This window comes from Culex pipiens, chromosome 3, assembly GCF_016801865.2.
Source record: "Culex pipiens pallens isolate TS chromosome 3, TS_CPP_V2, whole genome shotgun sequence".
In the NCBI taxonomy this organism is placed as follows: domain Eukaryota; kingdom Metazoa; phylum Arthropoda; class Insecta; order Diptera; family Culicidae; genus Culex; species Culex pipiens.
Genome location: NC_068939.1, coordinates 180722684 through 180745432, shown reverse-complemented (window position 1 = coordinate 180745432; position 22749 = coordinate 180722684). Strand labels below are relative to the sequence as shown.

The window sequence follows — 22749 nt, the reverse complement described above, 5'->3', positions numbered from 1 at the left end:
AATCTCGTCTCGAAAAATTCCACCGGGACCTTCCGGGATCGAACCAAGGCCGACTGGGTGAGAGGCAACCACGCTCACCCCTACACCGCGGGTCCCGGTTTATAAATTTAGTATTTCTATATTTTTTCAGTTTCGGAAATTTAATAAATTTTTTCTTTTGGATTTTTGGATTATTAACTGTCTGTATTTGAATTTCTGAATTTTTGTAAAAGTTGCTGATTTTTCATTTTAGAATCTTTTATTTTTAATTTATTATTTAAAAGATTGATTTTTATTCATCTGGTTTTAATTTTTGTATGGTTTTGTTTTAATTTGTTTTGTGCAATGTGCCAGTATAGCAAAAAAGAGTTTGTAATTTTTACAGAACTTTTAATTTTTTAGCTAAAAATTTTATAATTTCTAGAATTTAAAATTTAAGGCCGTAAAATTATTTTTAAAAAAAATCTATAACATAACACTTTTAAATTTTTTGAATTATCATAATTTGTAGAATTTAAAAAAATCAAAACTCTTAGTTATTTCAATTTATTTTAAAATTTAGCGATTCTATAATATTTTTTAAGATTTTATATTTTTGAGTTTCTTAAGTTTCGAAAAATATATGCATACACACAATAAAATATTACGGTAATAACAAAAGTAAATTACTTTTGAATTAAAAAGTTGTTAAAATTTGCTACATTAAAAGTATTTTTCTTGTTTTGAAAAAGAAAACTTTTACTGCTACAGTTTTTGAAAATCTCATTGCTCACTGATTTAAAAGTTTTTTCTTTTAATTCGACTGTAAAATTTCTTTCATTTTGACGTTCACATGTAACCGTGTACGCCTAAGTCGCAAATGTAAACAAACACTTTGGTGGGTCCGGTGGTGCTGGTGAGTCTAGGACGCAAAGCAAAGCCGACCGCGGCAGCAGCCAGGACTCGGACGCGGAAACCTTCGTGAGCCAAACAGCAGCAGCGGAACGCCTTCGAAGGAAGGTGGTGCAGGAGCGGGACGAGGTCGAGTGCTCGAAAAGGACAAGGCCAGCTTCCTGCAGGAACTGCAACTGTTCCACGGCCGGAATGCGTAAGAAGGAAGCTTGGGTGTTTTGGGGGGTTTGTGATTGATTTTGTTTGATTTTGTAAGAAAAAGAGAGAGGAATGTGGATTCGCACCGGTTGTATTCGGTGCGGTGGTGGCCCGGGATTGGAGATTGAAGGTCAATTCCCGCGAGGACTGGGGCGAGATCATCGAGGAGATGGCGCTGCCGAAGCGTTGCGTGAACAACGAGATTGCGTTGAAGAAGATTAACTTCGGGTTTTTGGAAAAGTACGAGAAAGTTTACTTTCACGGTGAGGAGAAGGATCCGACGAAGAGAAGGACGACGAAAAGCCGGTACCGGCGGTTTACAACACCGGTGAGTATTCAGAATGTGTGCAGTGGCTAGCCAACTTCACTTACTTTCGATCTCTTTTAGCAACTTCCCGCCCACAAACACTCACCTCGCGACGGTGCAGCTTCAGCCGAATGAACCTGGACAGTGTGCCAAAAAAAAAATCTGTGTCATTCCCGAAGTAGGATTACGTGCTCAAAATCGAATTCCGTTCCGAGGGCCTCATTAACTCCATGTTCCGGATGCGCTTCCAGGATCGGGAATTCCCCGTTCAGGCACTTTACTTTCCAGCCGGAAAACGTCGACCACCCTTCCCGAATCAACGGCCAACTCCTCCAAGACTATCCTGATTAAGGCCGGAAACGTGACCATCGTGTTACACTGCTGTCGCGCGTCGAAACCTTCATCCGGAACCGTCCTGGGGTATTCGGAAGTGACCGGTGGCGTACCGTATGGTTATCGGGTCAGATGGGAAGCGGTGTGGGGACGTACCGTGTTGATGTTGTGTGGGGTGGTTTGTGGGGGTTGGGTTTTGTCTTTGGGTTTTTATTGGGGGGGGGGTTCTGTAGGGGTGGGGGGGGATTTGTTTGGGTTTTTTAATTGATATGGGGGGAAGGGGTTTAGGAGACAAGAGGGGTGGGAGGGTTTGGGGGGGGGGTGGGAGTGCCTGGTAAAGGTGGCGGGGACTTAGGGGTTTTTGGATTTGTCTGTTACACTTTGTCAACGTGGGTGGGGTGGCATGTTATTGATGGGTGGTTTCATTATAAGGCACCTTTTCGTGGATAAGGGTTTAGGGGGGTTACGGGAGTCGTATGTGGCTCATACAGAGTTGGGGTTTACTTCGTAGGTGCGGCGGGATTTGGCGTGAGGTTGTGGGGGGGGGGGGTGTATGGGTGTTATTCAGGTGGGTAGTTGGGTGTGTTGGTGGTATAGTGGGTAGTCAGTTTAATTTTTTTTGGATTTTAAGCAACAGCGCCGAGTTCTGACTTAGTTGATCCATCGTAAAATGATGTCTTGTCAGTTCAATGTTGTTTTGCATTAAAATGATAAATAAGTGATATGAAATTGTTTATAAGCATGTGTTTACCGTTGTACTTGATAATTAACTTGTAGCTTCAGCACAAGGCCCCAATTTAAGTGTAATTTTAGGACCCATTTATTGATGGCGCTTACGCCAACAAACATTTCAGTCTAGATATTTTTACCCATATTTGACTCAACCCATCTCAGCGTTTTATACCAGATCGCAGCTCGCAGACTTCTGTCAAAAATTGTTTATCTTTTCGCTGCAGCTTTCAAAACAACTCCCTTCTCGGGTGTCCATTTTTCATTTCCCCCTGAATTTTATCCGTAAATCCGTTTCGCCACGATGGTATCGATTGTCCCCTCCCGGTTCGCGGGACTGCGAATCGAAGACGACGACGACGACTTTGTGCGGCCCAAGCAGAAGGCGAAATCCAGCGCTTCGTCCTCCCAGAACAACAACAATCAAAAGCAACAGCAGCAACAACAAAAGAAGCCGAAGCCGGTAAGGGCGTGAAAAATTAATTTTGGGTTTTTAGTAGGGGGTTTAAAAATTGTGTGATTATTTTTAGAAAAAGCCCAAGAAGCCAGTCAGCGCCGAGGTGCAAACCGAGCAGTGGAACAAATGGCAGGAAAAGGACACGGAAATTGTGGAAACGCACTACGAAAAGGACCTGGAACAGGCGCTGCTGCTGTCCAAGCTTGACTTTGAGGCCAACAAGGTCAAATATGTCCAATCGGAGCGGGAAGCCAAGGCCGCTGCCAAGCCGAAAAAGAGCCGTCCGCTGTCGCTGCAGGCGTTCCAGACCAAGGTCGAGAAGGACACCAGCGAGAAGGAAGTGCAGCGACAGCGCAAAGAGGAAGAGGTCGAGTACAACCGGAAGTTTACCTTCTTCGAGCAGATTGACCGCGAAACCAAGCAGATCATCCGCAAGGAGCAGTTCAAAGAGATTATGGCCAACCGGGAGTACCCGATCGAGAAGACCGGCTCGGACGACGATGAAAAGCCGGAGGAATCTGCTCCGCTGAGCGAACTCGACGTGGTCAAGGCGGAAAACGAAGCGTTGAAGACGGAACTGGCCACGCTCCGGTTCAAGTACAAAAAGATCTGCTCGGTGCTGAAGAGTGGCGAAATGAAGGACAAAACCGATCTGCTCGTGGAGATTGAAAAGCTCAAGCGGACCCAGGAGGACATGTCGGCAGAGCTGAGTGCCCTGTACGTCCAGCTCGAGCAGGAAAAGTCCAAAACGAACGCCGGCGGGTCCAGTCACCACGACCAGAAGGGAAAGGGCGACCGGTCCGGGGCCGGTCGGAAGTCGGTCCGGTTTGATGCTTCGTCCGAGGTGCAGCACAACGGCAGGGCTGATTAGTTTGATGCAATTTTAATCTATTTTCATGTTCCTTTCGATGAATGAAACCATTTTTTCTCCTTTTTAAATCTGTGTGGTTAGTTTGAGCGAAAAAAAATCATTCTAAATTCCAATTTTACGGTATTGTACGGCAGTAATTAAAACGTGGTAGTGCAAATAAATTTACGAATCTCATCCCAAAAAAGATATTAGACTATGACTGATTTTATTAATTTTTCGAAATAACATTGAACTTTGTAAGAACTAAGCTTAAATTCATTCGCGCCGCTTGACGCGAATGTTCCGGCGGCTGGTTTCAATCCGATTGAGCACCGCGTCCGAAAAGTCCGCGGACAGCTCTTCCAGCACGCTGCAGTGTTTCATGATGTACCGGGCGGATTCATCCGTGACGCAACGGTTCGATGTCAGGCTCAGCTTCTTCAGCCGCTTCAGCTTGCTGCAAAAGTTGCGAACCACGTCGTCGTCCAGATATCGGAGGCCGAACAGGTGCAGCTCCTCCAAGTTGGGACAGCGACAGAGAAACGTGTCCATCAGATAGTTTGGGTAGTCAACGCTGTCCAAAATCAGAATGTTCAGGCTGGGGAAATTTCCCGGCACCGCTTCGAAACACTCCAGATCGCAATCGGTCAGGTTCATTCGGGTCAGTTTTGGGGATCGTCGCAGGAACTGGAACAGATCGTCCGTTGCCGCATTCTTAAGAGCGAACTGCTCTAGGTTTGGGCAGCTGTGGTTCAGGAACGATACTTGGTCGAAGGAGAAATGAAGAATTCCAGAAATTTCGAGGTATTTCAAGTGCGGCATGGTTCCCAGGAAGGACACTTCCATTGGACCGGGCACGATCAGCGCCAGTTGCCTCAGCTTGGGCAGCAATCGGCCTGTTTCGGCAAGAATCTGCAACGATTAAAGAAGGTTAGCTTCATTGCCAGTGAACTCTCATCCGAATCTCACCTCTGCATCGTTCGTCGTAATCGTCAGAATCTCCACGTGCGGCTGCATCCGGCAAAACCTGGTCCACAACTCAAGATCGTCCGGAAAGATTGCGTTCAGAGATACTAGCTTAAGTCGCAACTCCTTCAACTGGCAGAGTCCTTCCATGATGTAGGGCTCCCTGGGCAGCTGAAGATTCTGCAGACTGGATTCCTGGATTCAATGTCCGTCGCAATGCCAAGATCGCTCAAGCGAGGAAAGATCCGATCAAATCCGTCCAAAATGTGTCGACCGCCATCAGCCCCGTAGCTAACGTTGTTCAACATTAACGATTGGAGCTGTTCCAAGCGAAAATCCGGTTCTCCGGAACCGGAGAACCGCGAGTAGAACAAAATCAATTTCTTCAGATTCGGCACCTGCCGCAGCATCCCAAACAAAACCTCCACACTCAAGTCTCAGTCAATCAGCTGCAGCTCCGTCAGCTTCGGAGCAATGTCCTGGAACCAGGTTCCGACGCCGTCGATCCCGAAATTCCGCACCAGTACTTTGGTGACCATCGGATGCAACCCAGGTGGAACGTACTCGCGCGTCATCCGTTCCTGGCGTCCACGCCCAATTATACGGAAGTGGAATCGGTCCATTAGCGAGGGACTGCCGGAAATGACATCGTTCCAGGTGCGGCAAATCAGCCGCAAACGCAGCAGCTGGAAGCCGGGAATGAAGCGGAAGATGTGCTCCCAGATTTTCGGCGGCAGATTAATTACCACGGTGGCAGTTTTAGTTTTATGGTCGACAGTTTTTTGGCGAGCTGGATGACTTCCAGAACTCATGATGATGGCGTGCTTTCTGATTGATTCCGGGTGCTGTGCAGGATCCGACTTCCGCCGTCTTTTTGAGTGAAGATTTCAAAAATATACTGTTCTGATAAGTTGTACAAAAAGTTGACTTTTTACCCAACCAAAACTACACGCTTATCGGAGGCATCTAAATGTCTGCACGCACGTTTAAAATCACTCAGTTTGCGTCGAAACCGAACCTACTCAGGAATGATAGAGGGGGCATCTGTCAAATTTGAGTGAATTACACTGAGATCTGGGTGAATATCACTCAGTTTCCGTGGAATTTTGGCGGGCGCTCTAAAATTCTTTGTGTAAATATGGGTATTCGGCGCCGTCGCTCCGTGCCATACTTTCATACACTTAGGAGCCCAGGGCGGCGAAGTCCTTGTACCTAGATAAAAAGGAAGACACTAGTGGTTGGTACTAGCAATGGTGGCCGACAGCTATAAAGCCAACTAAAGAGGTTTCGGGGAGGCCGGAATAAAACACGCGGTTTAAGATTAGCGAAAAGAAAATAGCGTGTAATCCAAGGTGTAATCTCTTTGGTTTTTGTCACAGACTGGTAGCGGAAGTGCAGCTGTCAAACAGCAGCAGCCCGCGTGTGCCCAGTGGGCTTGAGCGTCGTAGGGGCGAACAGAGTGCGGTGGTTGCCAACTTATCACCAACTTCGTTTTTTTCACTCAAATGTGACAGATGCCTCCTTCACTCATTTCTGACAAGGTTCCGCTTTGACGAAAACGGTGTGATTTTGAGCGTGCGTGTGTGATATAAGGGAGCGTTCTTTCATTACGTAACGCAAAATTTGGGATTTTTGATCCCCCACCCCCCTCCCTTCGTAACAAATCGTAACAGATGAGCGATCCCCCCTACCCCTTGTGTAACGCGTAACACAAGGTCATGATAATCTTGTTCCTGCTCAAGGCAAGCCAGTTTTCAACCAAATGGGCTAAAATTTGGACTGGAGGCCCCATTTTGAGTACTCTTTTGAGCAAATTCATGCAAAAATTGATCTGAACAACTTTATTTTTTACTTGCGGGCTAATAGCACCAGGTCATGAAATATTCTAACAGAGCTGGTTCTGCCAGAGTCCTGCTAGAATGGTGGAACATTTCTGCTAGAATGCTGTACACACAAAAAAATATTACGGTAATGACAAAAGTAACTTACTTTCGAATTAAAAAGTTGTTAAAATTTGCTACATTAAAAGTTTTTTTCTTGTTTTGAAAATGAAAACTTTTACTGCTACAGTTTTTGAAAGTCTCATTGCTCACTGAATTAAAAGTTTTTCCTTTTAATTCGACTGTAAAATTTCTTTCATTTTGACGTTCTCGTGTAACCGTGTACGCCTAAGTCGCAAATGTAAACAAACACTTTGGTGGGTCGGTCCGGTGGTGCTGGTGAGTCTAGGACGCAAAGTAAAGCCGACCGCGGCAGCAGCCAGGACTCGGACGCGGAAACCTTCGTAAGCCAAACAGCAGCAGCGGAACGCCTTCGAAGGAGGGTGGTGCAGGAGCGGGACGATGTTGAGTGCTCGAAAAGGACAAGGCCAGCTTCCTGCAGGAACTGCAGCTGTTCTACGGCCGGAATGCGTAAGAAGGAAGCTTGGGTATTTTGGGGGGTTTGTGATTGATTTTGTTTGTTTTTGTAGGATGAGAGGTAGGAATGTGGATTCGCACCGGTTGTATTCGGTGGTGGTGGCCCGGGATTGGTAATTGAAGGTCAATTCCCGCGAGGACTGTGGCGAGATCATCGAGGAGATGGCGCTGCCGAAGCGTTGCGTGAACAACGAGATTGCGTTGAAGAAGATTAACTTCCGGTTTTTGGACAAGTACGAGAAAGTTTATTTTCACGGTGAGGAGAAGGATCCGACGAAGAGGACAACGACGAAAAGCTACATAATCGGAGGTGGTCAGCGCAGATGTGTCATTGCCGAAGTAGGATTACGTGCTCAAAATCGATCTCCGTTCCGAGGGCCTCATCAACTCCATGTTCCGGATGCGCTTCCAGGATCGGGAACTCCCCGTTCAGGCACTTTTCTTTCCAGCCGGAAAACGTCGACCACCCTTCCCGAATCAACGGCCAACTCCTCCAAGACTATCCTGATTGAGGCCGGAAACATGACCATCGTGTTACACTGCTGTCGCGAGTCGAAACCTCCATCCGGAACCGTCCTGGGGTATTCGGAAGTGACCGGTGGCGTACCGTATGAATCGGTACAGCTTGGACTCGAATATTGGCCTACCTTGAGCTGAAGCTAGTGGAGAAGCGTTAAATACAATAAAAAATGTTTTTTTAAACATACAGTTTAATTTTTTTTAAATAAATGTAAAAAAACCAAGCACATTTTTCTGAAATTATCCCTGTAGTGCTAAATGTTGTGTATTCTTGCCATAAAAGGTTTCTTTTCCAATTAAAAGTAAAATACTTTTACCAATACAACGATTTTGTTCCATAAATGCATAGTAGTATCAAAAACTTTCCAACTTTTAAATTGAAAAGTTTGAACTTTCTACGAATATTCACCAACGCGAACTTTTAATCCAACGAACGATCTTTTTAAATTTAAAGTAATTTTTCTTTGTGTGTAAGAATATCCAGCCATCGACATCATGATATTTCCCAAGTAACCATCCAGCACGAATAGAAATCATAAATCAGTTGCTTAACAGCATCTACCAGCTAATTAGTCAGTAATCAGCTAAGATAAAAACAAATCTGCTCTAAAACAACTGCTCTGGTAAAAGCCGAAATAAAGCTGTTATCCAGCTTTCACTAGCAACACTGTCATGATTTTTTCGGAAAACTGGCAACGCTGCTACCATCGCAGCGAGAGTGAAAGAGAGCGGACATCATGGCGGTTGAAATTAGACTGAAAAAAATGCAGCTGGAGTGTTTTAATCTTCTGTTTTTGTAAGTACAGTCCAGACTCTATTATCCAAAGCCTCGATTATCCAAAGTTTCGATTATCCGAAGGTTTGTATGGGACTTCGGATAATCGAATCACGAACCAATTTTTTTTTGTTTTTCTTTTTCTTGTTTTAAACATTAAATTCGAGTTCTGCGACCCCATTTTAGTCAAATTTGAATAGTTGATTGCTTATTAAATAATAAAATGCATTTTTTCAATATTTCGTCACCGCCATATTGGCCACCATCTTGGATTAAAAAAATATAAATAACTGTTGCGTAGTAAGGTACGCACTTCGGAAGTAATCAGTCAAGCAAAAATTCAAATGGGCAGCAGCGGTAGCGAAAGCAAGTCAGAGAGCGTGAAGAAAAGCTCCAAGAAAACATTCCCTCTCTTTTGTTCTGCCTTTCGTAAAGCTGTTTCTTGAACCCCTTTCTTTTGAAGAGCTCGAAAATCAAAAATAAGACAGCGAAAAAAAGTTTTTTTCGAGGCTCAGGAACTAGAGACCCTAAATAGGGAGACTGGTCTAAGATTGCTAAATCGATCTGGCAACGTATGTTTTGGCTTGGCAACACTGATAAGTTTTGCTGGGCGTAAAGGCAAGTGCTCGTTTGGATACGTCAAACTCGTATCTGTTTGGGTAAGTCAAATTCACTTCGACCAGTCTCCCTATTTAGGATCTCTATCAGGAACCACAACAAATCATCATCGACAACCACTTCAACATCTGGCATCGCATCCTGAACAACGCAAATTTAATCAAAAAAATCAACTTCCCCAACCAATGCGGTCGATAAACTAATTATAATATGTAGTAATTTCCCCTAATTCCGAAAAAATCTAAAAAAAAAGTTTTAGAAATTCAAAAGCAAAAAAAAAGATAAAATGAATATCATGAAATGAAAATTAACGAAATTTAGATTTTTAAGAGAAATTAAAAATTTAATAAATAAAAAAGAATTAAAAAAAAAATCAAAACAAAACGGTTCCAAAAATCTAAATTTTATTTAACGATTTGAATTAATCTAATTTTTTTATAAGAAAAATAAAAATATACACAAAATAAATTAAAAATACAAAAAAAAATATTTGGTGCATTCTTTTAAACCAATTTTAATTAGTAAATAATAAAATCAAGAAACCTTGCAAAACTGAAACTGAAACGAAACTGAAATCGAGTGCACTACTCAATTTTGGGTGGCTTGCAGTGACTTTTCAATCGATTTGCTTCGCAACCTCAAAATTGCAAAAAAATAAAAACTGTACAAATTGGGTAAAAACATCGAAATTCGCGTACTTTAATGCACAGTGTTTGTTTGTTTACACCGGAAAGCACCGGAAGACGAACATCGAGTGATCGCGACCCCGACATGAGCTCCAGCACCGGAAGTCGTCCACCACGCCAGCAACCACACCGCAGCGCGAAACGTCCCAAACTCGCAAATGTTGCCCTTCCCCCGGAAATCTGGGAGCACATCTTCCGCTTCCTTCCCGGCTTCCAGCTGCTGCGTTTGCGGCTGATTTGCCACCACTGGAACGATGTCATCTCCGGCAGTGCCTCGCTGATGGGTCGGTTCCATTTCTGCGTAACTGGCCGGGGACGCCAGGGACGGATGACGCACGGTTACGCGCCGCCCGGGTTGAACACGATGGTCACGCAAGTGGTGGTGCGGAAGTTTAGGATCGAGGGGGTTGGAGCATGGTTCCGGGACATCGCTCCGAGGCTTACGGAACTGCATCTGATTGACTGTGACTTGAGTGTGGAGGTTCTTTTTGGAATGCTACGGCTTACTCCGAATCTGAAGAGTTTGGTTTTGAATTTTCTGCGATTCACCGGTTCCGGAGAGCCGGAATTTCGCTTGAATCGACTTACGTACTTGTTTTTTGACCACGTTGGTGATAACACGGAAGATCACGTTTTGAACGGATTCGAGCGTATGGCACCGTGTTTGGAAACTCTCGACCTTGGGATCAACATCGAATCGAAGAAAGTGGAAGTTCTGGAGTGGATCCGAACAATGCAGGCCAGTCTGTGGAATCTTCAGCTGCCCAGGGAGCCCTACATCATGGAAGGACTCTGCCAGTTGAAGGAGTTGCGACTTAAACTGTTATCTCTGAACGCAATCTTTCCGGACGATCTTGAGTTGTGGACCAGGTTTTGCCGGATGCAGCCGCACGTGGAGATTCTGACGATTACGACGAACGATGCAGAGGTGAGATTCGGATGAGAGTTCACTGGCAATGAAGCTAACCTTCTTTAATCGTTGCAGATTCTTGCCGAAACAGGCCGATTGCTGCCCAAGCTGAGGCATCTGGCGCTGATCGTGCCCGGTCCAATGGAAGTGTCCTTCCTGGCAACCATGCCGCTCCTTGATTACTTGGAGATAACTGGTTCGAACGTATATCCTGTTGCCAAAGTCTCGTTCCTCAGTCACAGCTGCCCAAGCATGGAACAATTCGTTTTGAAGAATGTGGAAACGAAGGACGTGTTCCAATTTCTGCATCAATCTCCGAAACTTGATCGATTGCACCTCGATGATTGTAGCCTGGACTATTGCCAAGTGGTTCAGAGAAATTTCCCCAACTTGATCTCACTGACGCTGGACAGCATCCACTGTCCCATCTACTTGCTGGACGTAGTATTCAACCATTGCCCAAAGCTGGAGGAACTGCATCTGTTTGGCCTCCGATATGTGGACGATGGCGTGGTGCGTGATTTTTGCAAAAAGTTGAAGCTCCTGAAGAAGCTGAGCCTGGTGTTTTTACGTTGCGTCACGGATGAATCCGCCCGGTACATCACACGATACTGCCGCGCGCTGGAAGAGCTGTCTGCGGACTTTTCCGACGCCGTGCTTGGTCGTATTGAAGCCACTCGCCGGAACATTCGAGTTAAACGGCGCATCTACTCCGATGACGAGGATGACGACGGCAATGACGATGAGTAGCGTTGCCATTTTGAACTAAATATCACTTTTTCTTCATAAATAAATCAAACATAAAAATAAAAAAAAGCTTCGTTGTATTTTTTCTAAACATCATGATGAAAAATGACATCGTTAATGACACTCTTCCTACCAACAAGAAACGTCCGAAAACGAACCCTACCCAAAACTGCACCCATCAATCACATTTTAATTGATTTAAATTGCCCACCAAAAATCCAACATCCCCACCTCACCACGTGGCACAAGATTAATTGAGTGAAATCATCCCCCTCCCCCGACCATGGCAATCTAGGACCAGGCGTTGTCATCAACCACCGTCGGCGTCGCGCTCACGCGTGAAAAATTATTCACGGATCACTAGATTGGTCGGCACGGGCGAGCCGTCCTCCGAGATGGCGCCAAATTTATTGGCATCGAACACACACCGAATGGGAAGAAAAATCAACAGAAAAAATGGAATTGGACGAAAAAAAAGTCACCATCCGGCCATCGTTTGGCGGTAAACTTGGTCAAACACTTCGAAGTTTAATTTAGTAGAAAAGTTGCAACGTTTTCAGGTGCAATGGTGGCAGTTTGAGTGGAGAGGGGGTGGGAATAGGAGCAAAAATGGGGTTTTGTGCAAATAAAACTGGTTAGACCTTAAATATAATTTAAGGGACAAAATGATAATTTTGGTCATTTTGGTAATTTTGGTAATTTTGATCATGTTGGTCATTTTGGTCATTTTCGTCATTTTCGTCATTTTGGCCATTTTGGTCATTTTGATCATTTTGGTCATTTTGATCATTTTGGTCATTTTGGTCATTTTGGTCATTTTGGTCATTTTGGTCATTTTGATCATTTTGGTCGTTTTGGTCATTTTGGTCATTTTGGTCTTTTTGGTCATTTTGGTCATTTTGGTCTTTTTGGTCATTTTGATCATTATGGTCATTTTGGTCAACAGAATAAACACAGAGAACAGATGTATATCATTGAACAAACAGCATATAAAAACGTGTGTAAAAATTCAAACCAAAATACGTTGAAAAGAGCTAGGGTGTGCACCATCCGCCTAGATAGCGCCACTTCCAAAATCATGATGGCCTACAGTAGGAGAACGTTGGACCATCTAATCACTGCATAAAACATTCCGTACGAACGACATCAGACCAATGTCTGACTGCCCTTCATCAGAGGGTTGCAATTTTACGCGCCAAAGAAGGTAAACAAAACGAAATCGGACATAACATGTGTAAAGGGACTATTTAAAGTTGTCGCTTGAAAAATCGTTTTTGAATGAATTTTACTGTTATGTTTTCGTTAATGTTAATACATTTTTGCATTATTTTTAGTCAACTGGAATTATACAGAAGTGAATTTTATATTTAAACGAGGTTAACATTTATTCTGTTTCGAAATTTTTGAGCCTTTTTCATTGTTAGGTCAAGTATTCTCAGCCGCGACGGTGGCGCCGCCAAGCGTATCCTGCACACTCTAATTTCTTTGATGCAGGATTGTATGCAACGCATTTTTTTAAGTTTACACGGTTTACACACAAGTTAGAACCAAGATGTACATCTGTTCTCTGTGACTCATCATCGTCCTCACTGGCGGCACCATATTTGCCTAGGTTTTGGAGGAAAAAAAGAATCCCGACACTCGCCGTATGTCCCTCGGGGGATTTTTCATTTTTCCGACCGCGCGCCACGTGGTGTGACAATTCCGGCACCTCGGACGCCCTCCCAGATTTAGCGTTGCGGATGTTTCAAACTCATGAATATTCAGGCGGGATTCGAGCTTTTTGCGGCCCCCCTCTGCTTCACCAAAACCACGAGTCCGTGTGAGAGATTTAAAACAATTAAAACACGAAATTAAGAGAAGTGTTATTTAATTATTCGGAAATTTTTAATGCCTTTCCTCGCCGTGAATATGTGGGAATGAGTTTCGAGATAGATATTCGCGTGCACAGACTCCGGAACTGGTAAATCCGCCGGAAATGGAAGATAAAAAATTGACGATTTTTTGTACCCCTCGACGACAGTCGTCAGATCGACAGTTTTTGCACGTGCAAATCAATCTCTCGTGCACGGCGCGGCACAAAGGTAGGTATCACTCCATTGTTATCCCCGTTCGTTACCTAGGCGATAATCTATTTCGCATCCACTGTTCGAGACTCGATTTTTTTTTTATTTCACTCAAAAAAGTGAATCACAATTGGGTACTAAAGCCCTATGTCAATTTTTATGTACAACGGTAAAAAACACGATTAAAAACCATTTCTGATCACTTTTTTTCATTTTAATACAAAAAAATATATTGACAAGACAACATTTTTTCGATAGATCAACTATGGTCCCATTGGAACGAGATGTCAAGTAGGAGCATTTCTGTCAAGAAGGACCGCGAGGATAATTTTTCAAAATTGATTTAAAAATCCATTTTAAACACTTTGTGGTCGTACAAAGGGTCATTGTACTCAGAAAAATAAGCTTTATCGCTGTAAACAATAATATCAGCAATCTAAGCTTCATTTAAGGACCCAATTGAGTTATTCACTTTGAAGTGTAATGAACATACAAGCCTACTAGATCCGTACACAAAATTCACAAAATTCAACACTTTTCTCCTTCAGCCATCAGCAACACAAACCATAATTCATCATCAACATGCAGAGTGGCGAGATTTTTCCTTCCAACTTCCCTTCTCATCACCACCAGGAGAAGAATCTGTTGAATTTTCAATCAGAAACAATTACTTTATCTGCCGTCAAAGGGAAAAAAAACCCGGCATTTTTTCATCTTTTCGTGAAACCCCCCTTCAACAGGAAAATACTCAGGAAAATTGAAACTCACCACAAACATCACTCAAAATCGTCGTCGCGCGGCGCAACGTTAATGGTGATGATGACGGACTGAGGTGGGCGGCTTTCCACTTCCGTTCCGCAATGGTTCCATTACCATCCCCGCAGGGGAGGGGGTGGAAATCCTGATGACAATAATGGGAAAGATTCGCGTTGTTGAATTCCTTCCGGTTAAAAAAAAGAATGCACAGTAGGCGATGATCGGAGGGCCAAAAAAAGGGAAAATTGCACAGACCCAAACAGAACTAATAAATATCTAGAGTTTTTTGTTTGTTTTTTTTTTTTTTTTTTTTTTTTTGAAAAAGGTTCTTATAAACATATGAAACATAATTATATGACCTTCTAAAAAACTCTAAATATGTGTTTAATTTTTTTAATAATCTTGCAATGGATTTCTTGTTTAATGTGACTTGGTCAATGTTATGAAAAAAATCTTGGGTCAATTAAGGCCGTGTTTCTAAAAATATCTCCTACTTTCAATGAATTTAATGTCGAAATCAGTATACTCTAGATTATGCCGATGGCTTTGTAAATGAAAAATTGTAAATGTAAAAATACTTTTTAAAAACCATTCATCATCATCAAAAATTCATTAAACCCAACCTTCTGATTCTGACAAACTTCTTAATTTCCCTATTTTGAATTTTTTTTTAAATGATGACAAATGTTAACATTTTAAGAAAAATATATTTTAAAGAATTTATTTGTGTTTCTTAAAAACTTAAAGTTTATTTTAAAGAATTTATATTAACATATTTGCAAAGATTGTATTCCTACCTGATAAATTGGCTTATTATTTTTTGTACTTTCTCCAGCAATATTTAAGATCTGAAAATGGAAAACAGTTATAAAAAAAAAATTCTTTCATCCGATTAATTCTCCAACTAAACCAGAAATGGATTTTATCTACATTTTTTAGTTGGCTCAAAGTTTTTGGGAACCATCCCTTTGAACAAAGAAGCAATTTTACTTTAAAAAAAAGTTAAAACACTAAAATCAACAATAACTATAAAAAACTACTATTTTGTGTTTTCTATATATTATTCATATTATTATATTATTTTATATTCTTTTCAATTAACGGAAATGCTTAAAAAGTTTTTTTTAAACGTGAGCTGAAAAAAATAATTTCTAGTCTTTTAAATTAAAATAATGTAATTTTTTAAATATCTTATTTTGTAAATTTGACCCGCAAGCTCATTTGAGCTTCAAATTTGACCCATCATCCAAAAACTTTGAGCACCCCTGACCTAAATATTCAAAAATCTGTATCTGTTGAAAAAAATTTCTGGTCGATTTGGTGTCTTCGGCAAAGTTGTAGGGGTTGATGAGGACTATTCAGAAAAAATGGTGAACGGACAAAAAATTACCGATTTTTAAAATAATTTTTTTTTTCACGAAAAAACAATTTCCCGAAAATCATATTTTAATCTATTGAATATTGTTGGTATGTTTTAGGGGATTAAAAACGCAGCTTTTGTGCCATACAAAAGTTATGGCTTAAAACAAGTTTTTTTTAAGTATAGAAATTTTACTCTATTTTTTTTAAATTTGAGTTCAATTAATTTTAATTGAAAAAAAAACAGTTTTTAGATTTTTTAAAATAGTGTAATACTGTATATTTCCTGAAAATAGCTGACAGAGTTCATATAAAAATGTTTACTTTTACTTATTTTTCAACATAAAAAAAATGACGGGAAAATCACATTTTTATTTATTTTTTGTTTTGTTTTGGGATATAATTATATTAGATTCCAATAAAGTTCAGTTCAGTTAATTCTACTCCAGAAATTTCTTAATTTTATTTTTGTATGCATTGAAGTACTTACAAATTTTGTTTTAGTTGTTGGTTGGAGGTTGTTATGCTACAGACATTACCAGAATGACTAAGAATATTTCTAAAAGCATCGAAAAATGACAGGTTTTGAAAAATTGAAACCGCAAATAGATCTTCCTCAGAACAAAGCTGTTTTTAGAAATATCTGCCTAATAAAAAATATTTTGCTTTTAACAAATTTCTTTCATATTTCAGGAGAAAAAAGTTCGATATCTTTCAAGATAAAAAAGGAAAAAAGGTAATTTTCTTGAGGATGGATTTTTAAATTATTTTGTATCTGTAAAATAACTGTTGTTTAATCAGGGTTTTCGGAATCACGATTGCTGAGTTTGAAAAAAAATCAAGCAGCAAAGTGAAATTTGCTGAGTGACAACAAATTAGCGCTCAATATTCAGGTAACAAAATTCTACAATAATTGAATAGATCTTTGGCCCAAAAAATTAAACAATTCAGAAGTTTTTTATGGTCTTTATTATATTTTTTTTATTATTAGAGTACAATTCTTCGTAAAATTTAATTTAATTGATTTTTCTCATTGCAAGATGGTTTTGATGATGATCGTTGATGACTTTTTCAAAACATACATGCAATAAAATCAATTAAGTAAAAAAATAAATTATTATAAAAAATCTGAAAAAAAGTTTCAACTAATACAAATTTTAAAAACATAGGTAAATTTTTTTTCTAAATTTCATTAAATAGAACTCTTTAAAAAGAATAAAAATATATAGCTGTATTAAAAAAAGTATACACAAATCAGGGGAAAGAAATTTAATTATAATTTTCTAAAGACAAATTTTCTTATTCAACTAATGTAATATAATTTTGATTTCACATTTTTCATTTCATCGTTCACATAACCTACGAATAGGTAACTCCTTTTCAAATATTTTCCCACCAAGCCAGAAAATCTCATAATACGCACCCAGTTCGGTTCCCCGCAGAAAATCCCAGACACAATAACATCAGTATCTAGCGAAGCGCAACAGCTGCCGGGAATTAGGTCTGAATAGAGCGAGCTTCTTCTTTCGGCGGTGTGTGTGAGGGGCGAAAAAGTTTCACATTCGCAAATATCCTCTCCTGACTGGCAAAGAAGACAATAAAAAACACTCAACTCGTTGTCATACCTGGTTGAGACGCGTGGTTTGGAAATTTTTGGGAAATTTCTGAGCAGGATTTTGGAATGAAAACAGAAAAAAGTGAGTCTATTTTTAAGGGGAGCAGGTTACCTAGCACCGCATCGCATCGACGCACGCTGTTGCCTAACGTTGGGCGTTTGGGCACGGTATGAGCCCGAATTTAGGCAATTTGCTGCTCTCGTTCTATTGGGATGTCTGAAGAGAAGCAGTCACGATACCGTGAAACGTCGTCAATTCTGCTTTGTTATTGTTGATGTCGAATTTAAGGATGAAGATATTGTTTGCCTATACGCACGCAGCTGACGAGCTTACCACAATTTCAAAATGGGAAGCTTCCGGCTATATCGGGGTTTGCCTGAAAGTAAAAATAGAGACAGGAAAAATCTGTTAACGGATTGAGTGGATGCATGTATGTGATGAATAAAAAGCGGCAAAGCGGATTCCAGCTTCCGAGAGCGGGGAGAACCACTCCAAAGGATTGAAAACATGTACAAAAAGCGAACAAAACAACGAGGACAGTAAGCGGAATAGAGAACCTGTTGCCAAGGATATTGATCTTTTTATTTTTATGTTAATTTTAGTCTTATTTTTACATAAACACTTGTTTTAATATGAAATTTAAAAAAATCTGAATTTAAACTAAATGTGAACCACCCTAGCAGTAATCGCATATCCCTCAACCAACAGTAACTCGTAACAAGGGATCGACCATGAGGACGGATCAAAACATTATATGAAGATTCACAGCATACGGAAATTGTTTGTTCGGCGGAGATTATTTCGTGCTTTTTTATCACTTTATTTCTTTTCCATTATCGTGATTTGATTTAATCCGGCTTCGGATTGGCGTGGAATTTTCTTTTTTTTTTTGCTGTTGTCGCTGCGATGGATTGCGAGGTTTTTATTTTGGTGATGGTTTGAAAACTGATAATGTTTGATGAAAAATGGGAAGGTGAGAATTAAAAGGTTTTTTTTGTGCACATTGAATTAGCAGTCTGAATGCACTTTAAATGAATCATTTAAAATGTAGCGAATTTCTTCTTTTTTTAAAATGCTATGTCAGCCACGTATAACAGCCTTCTTTGCAATGGCCAGGCCTACGCCGAAAAGTTAACAGCAATGATGATTCTTTGAAATATGTTGAGTTGGAGCACCAATATAAAAAAAAAACTAAACTTTTCTATAACTTAACGGAAATCACCAACTTGACTGCCGACCTCTAGCGGAAATATTTGGAAACTAACTTTAACAAAGCATTTTCTTGGTAAGGGGTTTGCATGCATTTAGGCGCAATCTAATCAAATGATTTAAGGAAGTTTTTCTTTCAACAAAAAGTCTGATGAATAAAATTAACATTCGATTGTTTAGAAAACACTTTTATTCAATTTTTAATCCAGACTTAATTTGTTTGTCATACTTTTCCGATTGCTCCTACAAGCTTCAAGTCCCCTTCACGTTACTGTTTCTTGTCCTGATCACCCTTGCCCTTGCCCTTTCCTCCGCTGCGACGGCGGAATCCTCCCTTGGCGCGCAGTTTCTCCATGCGCTCCTTGATGCGTTCCAGGATCTTGTCCCGGGTGCCGGGCTCAACCTTGAACTCGTCGAAGATCTGCTCGACTTCCTTGTGGAAATCGACCGACCTGCCGCTTCCTCTGGGCTTGCCAAACGGTTTGTCACCTGCTGGGGTGCGGCCTGGTTTTCCGTTGGTAACGACTTCCTTGGCGGTTCCGAGGGCGTCCTCTCCCGCCGTAACGTGGATCAGGGCGAAAAGGGACGCCGTGCCCAGCAGAAGTAGAACGGTTTTGCTGTTCATCGTAGTTGGTGTGGAGGTAGATTGATGGTTGAGCAGGGTAGAGCACTAGGCTTATATAGTCAAAATTGATTGTCCGTGTAATGAGCTTTTGATTCGCAGCTGATTCTGAAAATTTCAAATGGTTATTTGATTGTCACATTGACAGGCTTATTTTTTTAGCGACCTTGACACCATCGTTATTGAAACTCATCGTTCGAAGGCTAAATGTAATATAATAATAAATCAAGACTGATTGTGTTTATGTCGTTTCTATCTAATCTCTGTCTATCTATCAAAAATCATACTTAAAATTTGAATTGCAGGGTGTATTTTTTTTCTTTTTTTCTTTTTCTTTTTTTTCTTTCTTTTTTATTTTTCTTTTTCTTTTTTTTCTTTTTTTTTCTTCTTTCTTTTTCTTTTTCTTTTTTTTTTTCTTTTTTTCTTTTTCTTCTTTTTTTTGTTTTCTTTTTTTGTTTTTTTTTTCTTTTTCTTTTATTCTTTTTTTTTTCATAAAATTATTTAATTGCAGGGTGTATCAAAATAGCACGAACTGATCGCATCTTGATCCCATTTTTTGTATCGCACATAACTCTGTCAATTTCTAACAACACTATGAACGTTTTGCATGAATTGAAAGCTTAAACATTCAACTATGTTTGGCTGATAAGGGTATTTAATCAGACGAACTCATCGAATCATGCCAAGCGTTAAAAAAAAAAAACCGGAATTTTCAAAATGTTAGGGGTAACTTGATCCCCCTTCCAACATTTTGAAGAAATCTTAAGTAAAATATTTCTAATTCATCCAAACTTTTGATTTTCTATAAGTTACAGCAATTTCACATAAAACCTGTTCGTTTGTGTTCAAAATATAACAAGTTTAGTATGTAAAATATTTAAAAACTTTGAATGTTATTTTTAGACCAAAATTGAGACCAAAAAAGGTTCAAACAGCAGTAAGTTATGTACAACTATACTAAAGGAAACCAAACCAAAAGAATGTAAAAATGCAGGATCAAGTCTCCTTAAATTGCACTCTTTAAAAAGTGTCTGCAACTCAATTCAAATATTTGATTATTTTTTTTATTTTTTTTCTAAAGTGATTTAGAGAGAAGAAAGAGAAGAGAAGAGAAGAGAAGAGAAGAGAAGAGAAGAGAAGAGAAGAGAAGAGAAGAGAAGAGAAGAGAAGAGAAGAGAAGAGAAGAGAAGAGAAGAGAAGAGAAGAGAAGAGAAGAGAAGAGAAGAGAAGAGAAGAGAAGAGAAGAGAAGAGAAGAGAAGAGAAGAGAAGAGAAGAGAAGAGAAGAGAAGAGAAGAGAAGAGAAGAGAAGAGAAGAGAAGAGAAGAGAAGAGAAGAGAAGAGAAGAGAAGAGAAGAGAAGAGAAGAGAAGAGAAGAGAAGAGAAGAGAAGAGAAGAGAAGAGAAGAGAAGAGAAGAGAAGAGAAGAGAAGAGAAGAGAAGAGAAGAGAAGAGAAGAGAAGAGAAGAGAAGAGAAGAGAAGAGAAGAGAAGAGAAGAGAAGAGAAGAGAAGAGAAGAGAAGAGAAGAGAAGAGAAGAGAAGAGAAGAGAAGAGAAGAGAAGAGAAGAGAAGAGAAGAGAAGAGAAGAGAAGAGAAGAGAAGAGAAGAGAAGAGAAGAGAAGAGAAGAGAAGAGAAGAGAAGAGAAGAGAAGAGAAGAGAAGAGAAGAGAAGAGAAGAGAAGAGAAGAGAAGAGAAGAGAAGAGAAGAGAAGAGAAGAGAAGAGAAGAGAAGAGAAGAGAAGAGAAGAGAAGAGAAGAGAAGAGAAGAGAAGAGAAGAGAAGAGATTTCCAAAAAGGTTTCTTAAAAGGTTTCCACGTGGTTTATGGATGGTCCCTACTTAAAATATGATGATTACAATTAACTCAAATTTGCTGAAATATTTAATTTGGAGCGCTTCCTATAGACTAAAAACTCACAAAATTAAGTTCAGTTAATGTTCAACATCTGAGCAATTCTCCAGCAAAACTGGAAATGGATTTTATTTACATTTTTAATTGGCTTAAACTTTTTGGGGGCCTTCCCTATAACCAAAGAAGTCCTTTTGTGTCATTGGCTCCATACAATTTTGGCAACTGTTCATACAAAAATGGTACGTAATTATTGATTTTTTTTGATTTTTTTTGTTATGTTTAGGGGACAAAAAACCTCAACTTTTGAACTATAGAAAAGTATTGACACAAGTGTTACAGCCAAGCCATGAGTTTTGATAAAAAAAGTGTTTTTTTTTTGGAAAATTCGAAATTTTATTGACTTAAATTTCTAATGTTAAATTAAATTTGCAATCGAAAAGTACTGTACAATTATTTTTAAAAAAGTGCACCGCGTTCATATTGCCACTCAAAGTTTAATTTTGGCTGAAAAATTCCAGTCTTTGGTTTTTCTTAAATAGTGTTCATGATTGTCAATCCCTGAATATATTTTTTTTTCGATAAGTTGAGAAAATGACCAGGAAGTTGTAGAGCAATAACAGCAAAGCATATCAAAAGGGTTATTTCATTGATATTCTAAGAAAGTATTCAGTGTGCTCTTTAGAAAAACAAGATAAAAAAGAAATATTTGAGTTATGCAACAATTTTATTGATTATTTTCTAATGTACAATATAATATAATTTCTGCAAAATATGTTCAATTCGTTTGCCATTTAAATCGTTGGAATAATTATTAATTTCTATTTTATCGCAAGAAATTGGTACAAAAGAATGGTTTTTCTGAGTTCCATGAAATGTTCATGCTCTTAAATACAGGTCTGAAATGAAATTATTGAAAGGATTTTAAAGTCAAGAAATTAAACATGATAAATATCATGAAATTATCTGACATCAAAAGAGTTTTAAATATGAAGAATCAGGAGAAAAAAAATCAATCAATTTTCATTAAATAATTGATTTGAGAATCAGAAATAAAATTAGCTTAAAATATTGTTTGTTCTAGTACAACAAAATAATATAATAGAAATCTAGAATTTCTTTAAAGAAAATGTTACAAAATTGAGGTAAAAATCTTTTTAAATAAATAAAATGTACAACTCCATAAAAAAAAAGTATTTTTTGGAACTATTGAAATTTAATACTTAAAAAAATAAAAATGTGAATCAGAAAGAAATAAAAAAAAAACCATAAATTATTCTTTGAAGTGCCCAAAACTCAACCCTCAACCAGCCAACAAATCTGCAAACAAATTGTCTCTTCTTTTACTCCCACCCACAAGAGCACACTTTGATTGACGTCGCTCAACTCCATGATTTCCACCACACACAACTTTCCATGGCTAACTTTGCTGCTGTGGCATCATCCATCCGTCAAGGAAAAGCGCTGGCTAATGATGGCCGATGCCGATGATGACGTTCTATGCTGCCAGCTTCCGTCCTCTCTGCATTGCGCGCCTACTGCCATCACCACCACCGCAACAGAATGACAATAACATTCAAACGAGTGAGGACGAGAGCGAGTGAGTTGACAACAAGTTTTCCGTGGGGTGGGTGAGAGTTGTGTTCTGTGGGTGGTGAGATTTTTTTTTACATGTTTGCCGGTGTGATTTTCCAACCCCTTTTCCTTTCCACCTTATGATTTGGATGTTTTAGGGGTGATTAAAAATACCTTTTTTACTTCTTTTGAAGAAATAGTTTAAAAAAATCAGATTTGGATTTTTGATTTAATTAGGGAAAAGCTATGATTCAACTAATACACGAAATTTGTTTCAAAAATCTTTTAAAAAATGCTTTAAAAATGAAGAACGACATC

The 22749-nt window shown here is 39.6% G+C and overlaps 4 protein-coding genes across 5 annotated transcripts; 3 read left to right on the top strand and 1 right to left on the bottom strand.

Moving 5' to 3' along the window:
- Positions 1–810: 810 nt before the first annotated feature.
- On the top strand, positions 811–8090 carry LOC128093511 (uncharacterized). 2 transcript variants are annotated; one of them, XM_052710579.1, is made up of 2 exons: positions 811–1066; positions 7181–8090. In XM_052710579.1, exon 2 carries the CDS (start codon positions 7290–7292, stop codon positions 7782–7784), a length of 495 nt encoding a protein of 164 aa, XP_052566539.1. In that variant the 5' UTR covers positions 811–1066; positions 7181–7289; the 3' UTR covers positions 7785–8090. The 2 variants fall into 2 exon arrangements, with proteins under 2 accessions (XP_052566539.1, XP_052566538.1); XM_052710578.1 differs by lacking the exon at positions 811–1066 and adding an exon at positions 6740–7121.
- On the top strand, positions 2665–3951 carry LOC120423945 (G kinase-anchoring protein 1-like). Its single transcript, XM_039587930.2, has 2 exons — positions 2665–2900; positions 2968–3951. Exons 1-2 carry the CDS (start codon positions 2742–2744, stop codon positions 3763–3765), a joined length of 957 nt encoding a protein of 318 aa, XP_039443864.1. The 5' UTR covers positions 2665–2741; the 3' UTR covers positions 3766–3951.
- On the bottom strand, positions 4013–4895 carry LOC120423946 (uncharacterized). The gene is made up of 2 exons (XM_039587931.2): positions 4714–4895; positions 4013–4656 (listed from the first exon to the last, which is right to left on the bottom strand). Exons 1-2 carry the CDS (start codon positions 4858–4860, stop codon positions 4021–4023), a joined length of 783 nt encoding a protein of 260 aa, XP_039443865.1. The 5' UTR covers positions 4861–4895; the 3' UTR covers positions 4013–4020.
- A 1664-nt stretch (positions 8091–9754) lies between the features above and the next one.
- Positions 9755–11440, top strand: LOC120423944 (uncharacterized). The gene is made up of 2 exons (XM_039587929.2): positions 9755–10653; positions 10711–11440. Exons 1-2 carry the CDS (start codon positions 9811–9813, stop codon positions 11383–11385), a joined length of 1518 nt encoding a protein of 505 aa, XP_039443863.2. The 5' UTR covers positions 9755–9810; the 3' UTR covers positions 11386–11440.
- Positions 11441–22749: the final 11309 nt, after the last annotated feature.

Bases quoted from the DNA above. Each gene is read 5' to 3' on its own strand.
- LOC128093511 (XM_052710579.1), top strand. From the start codon at position 7,290: ATGGCGCTGCCGAAGCGTTGCGTGAACAACGAGATTGCGTTGAAGAAG.
- LOC120423944 (XM_039587929.2), top strand. From the start codon at position 9,811: ATGAGCTCCAGCACCGGAAGTCGTCCACCACGCCAGCAACCACACCGC. The intron at 10,654-10,710 runs GTGAGATTCGGA...TAATCGTTGCAG, and splicing joins TTACGACGAACGATGCAGAG to ATTCTTGCCGAAACAGGCCG.
- LOC120423945 (XM_039587930.2), top strand. From the start codon at position 2,742: ATGGTATCGATTGTCCCCTCCCGGTTCGCGGGACTGCGAATCGAAGAC. The intron at 2,901-2,967 runs GTAAGGGCGTGA...GATTATTTTTAG, and splicing joins AACAAAAGAAGCCGAAGCCG to AAAAAGCCCAAGAAGCCAGT.
- LOC120423946 (XM_039587931.2), bottom strand. From the start codon at position 4,860: ATGGAAGGACTCTGCCAGTTGAAGGAGTTGCGACTTAAGCTAGTATCT. The intron at 4,657-4,713 runs GTGAGATTCGGA...TAATCGTTGCAG, and splicing joins TTACGACGAACGATGCAGAG to ATTCTTGCCGAAACAGGCCG.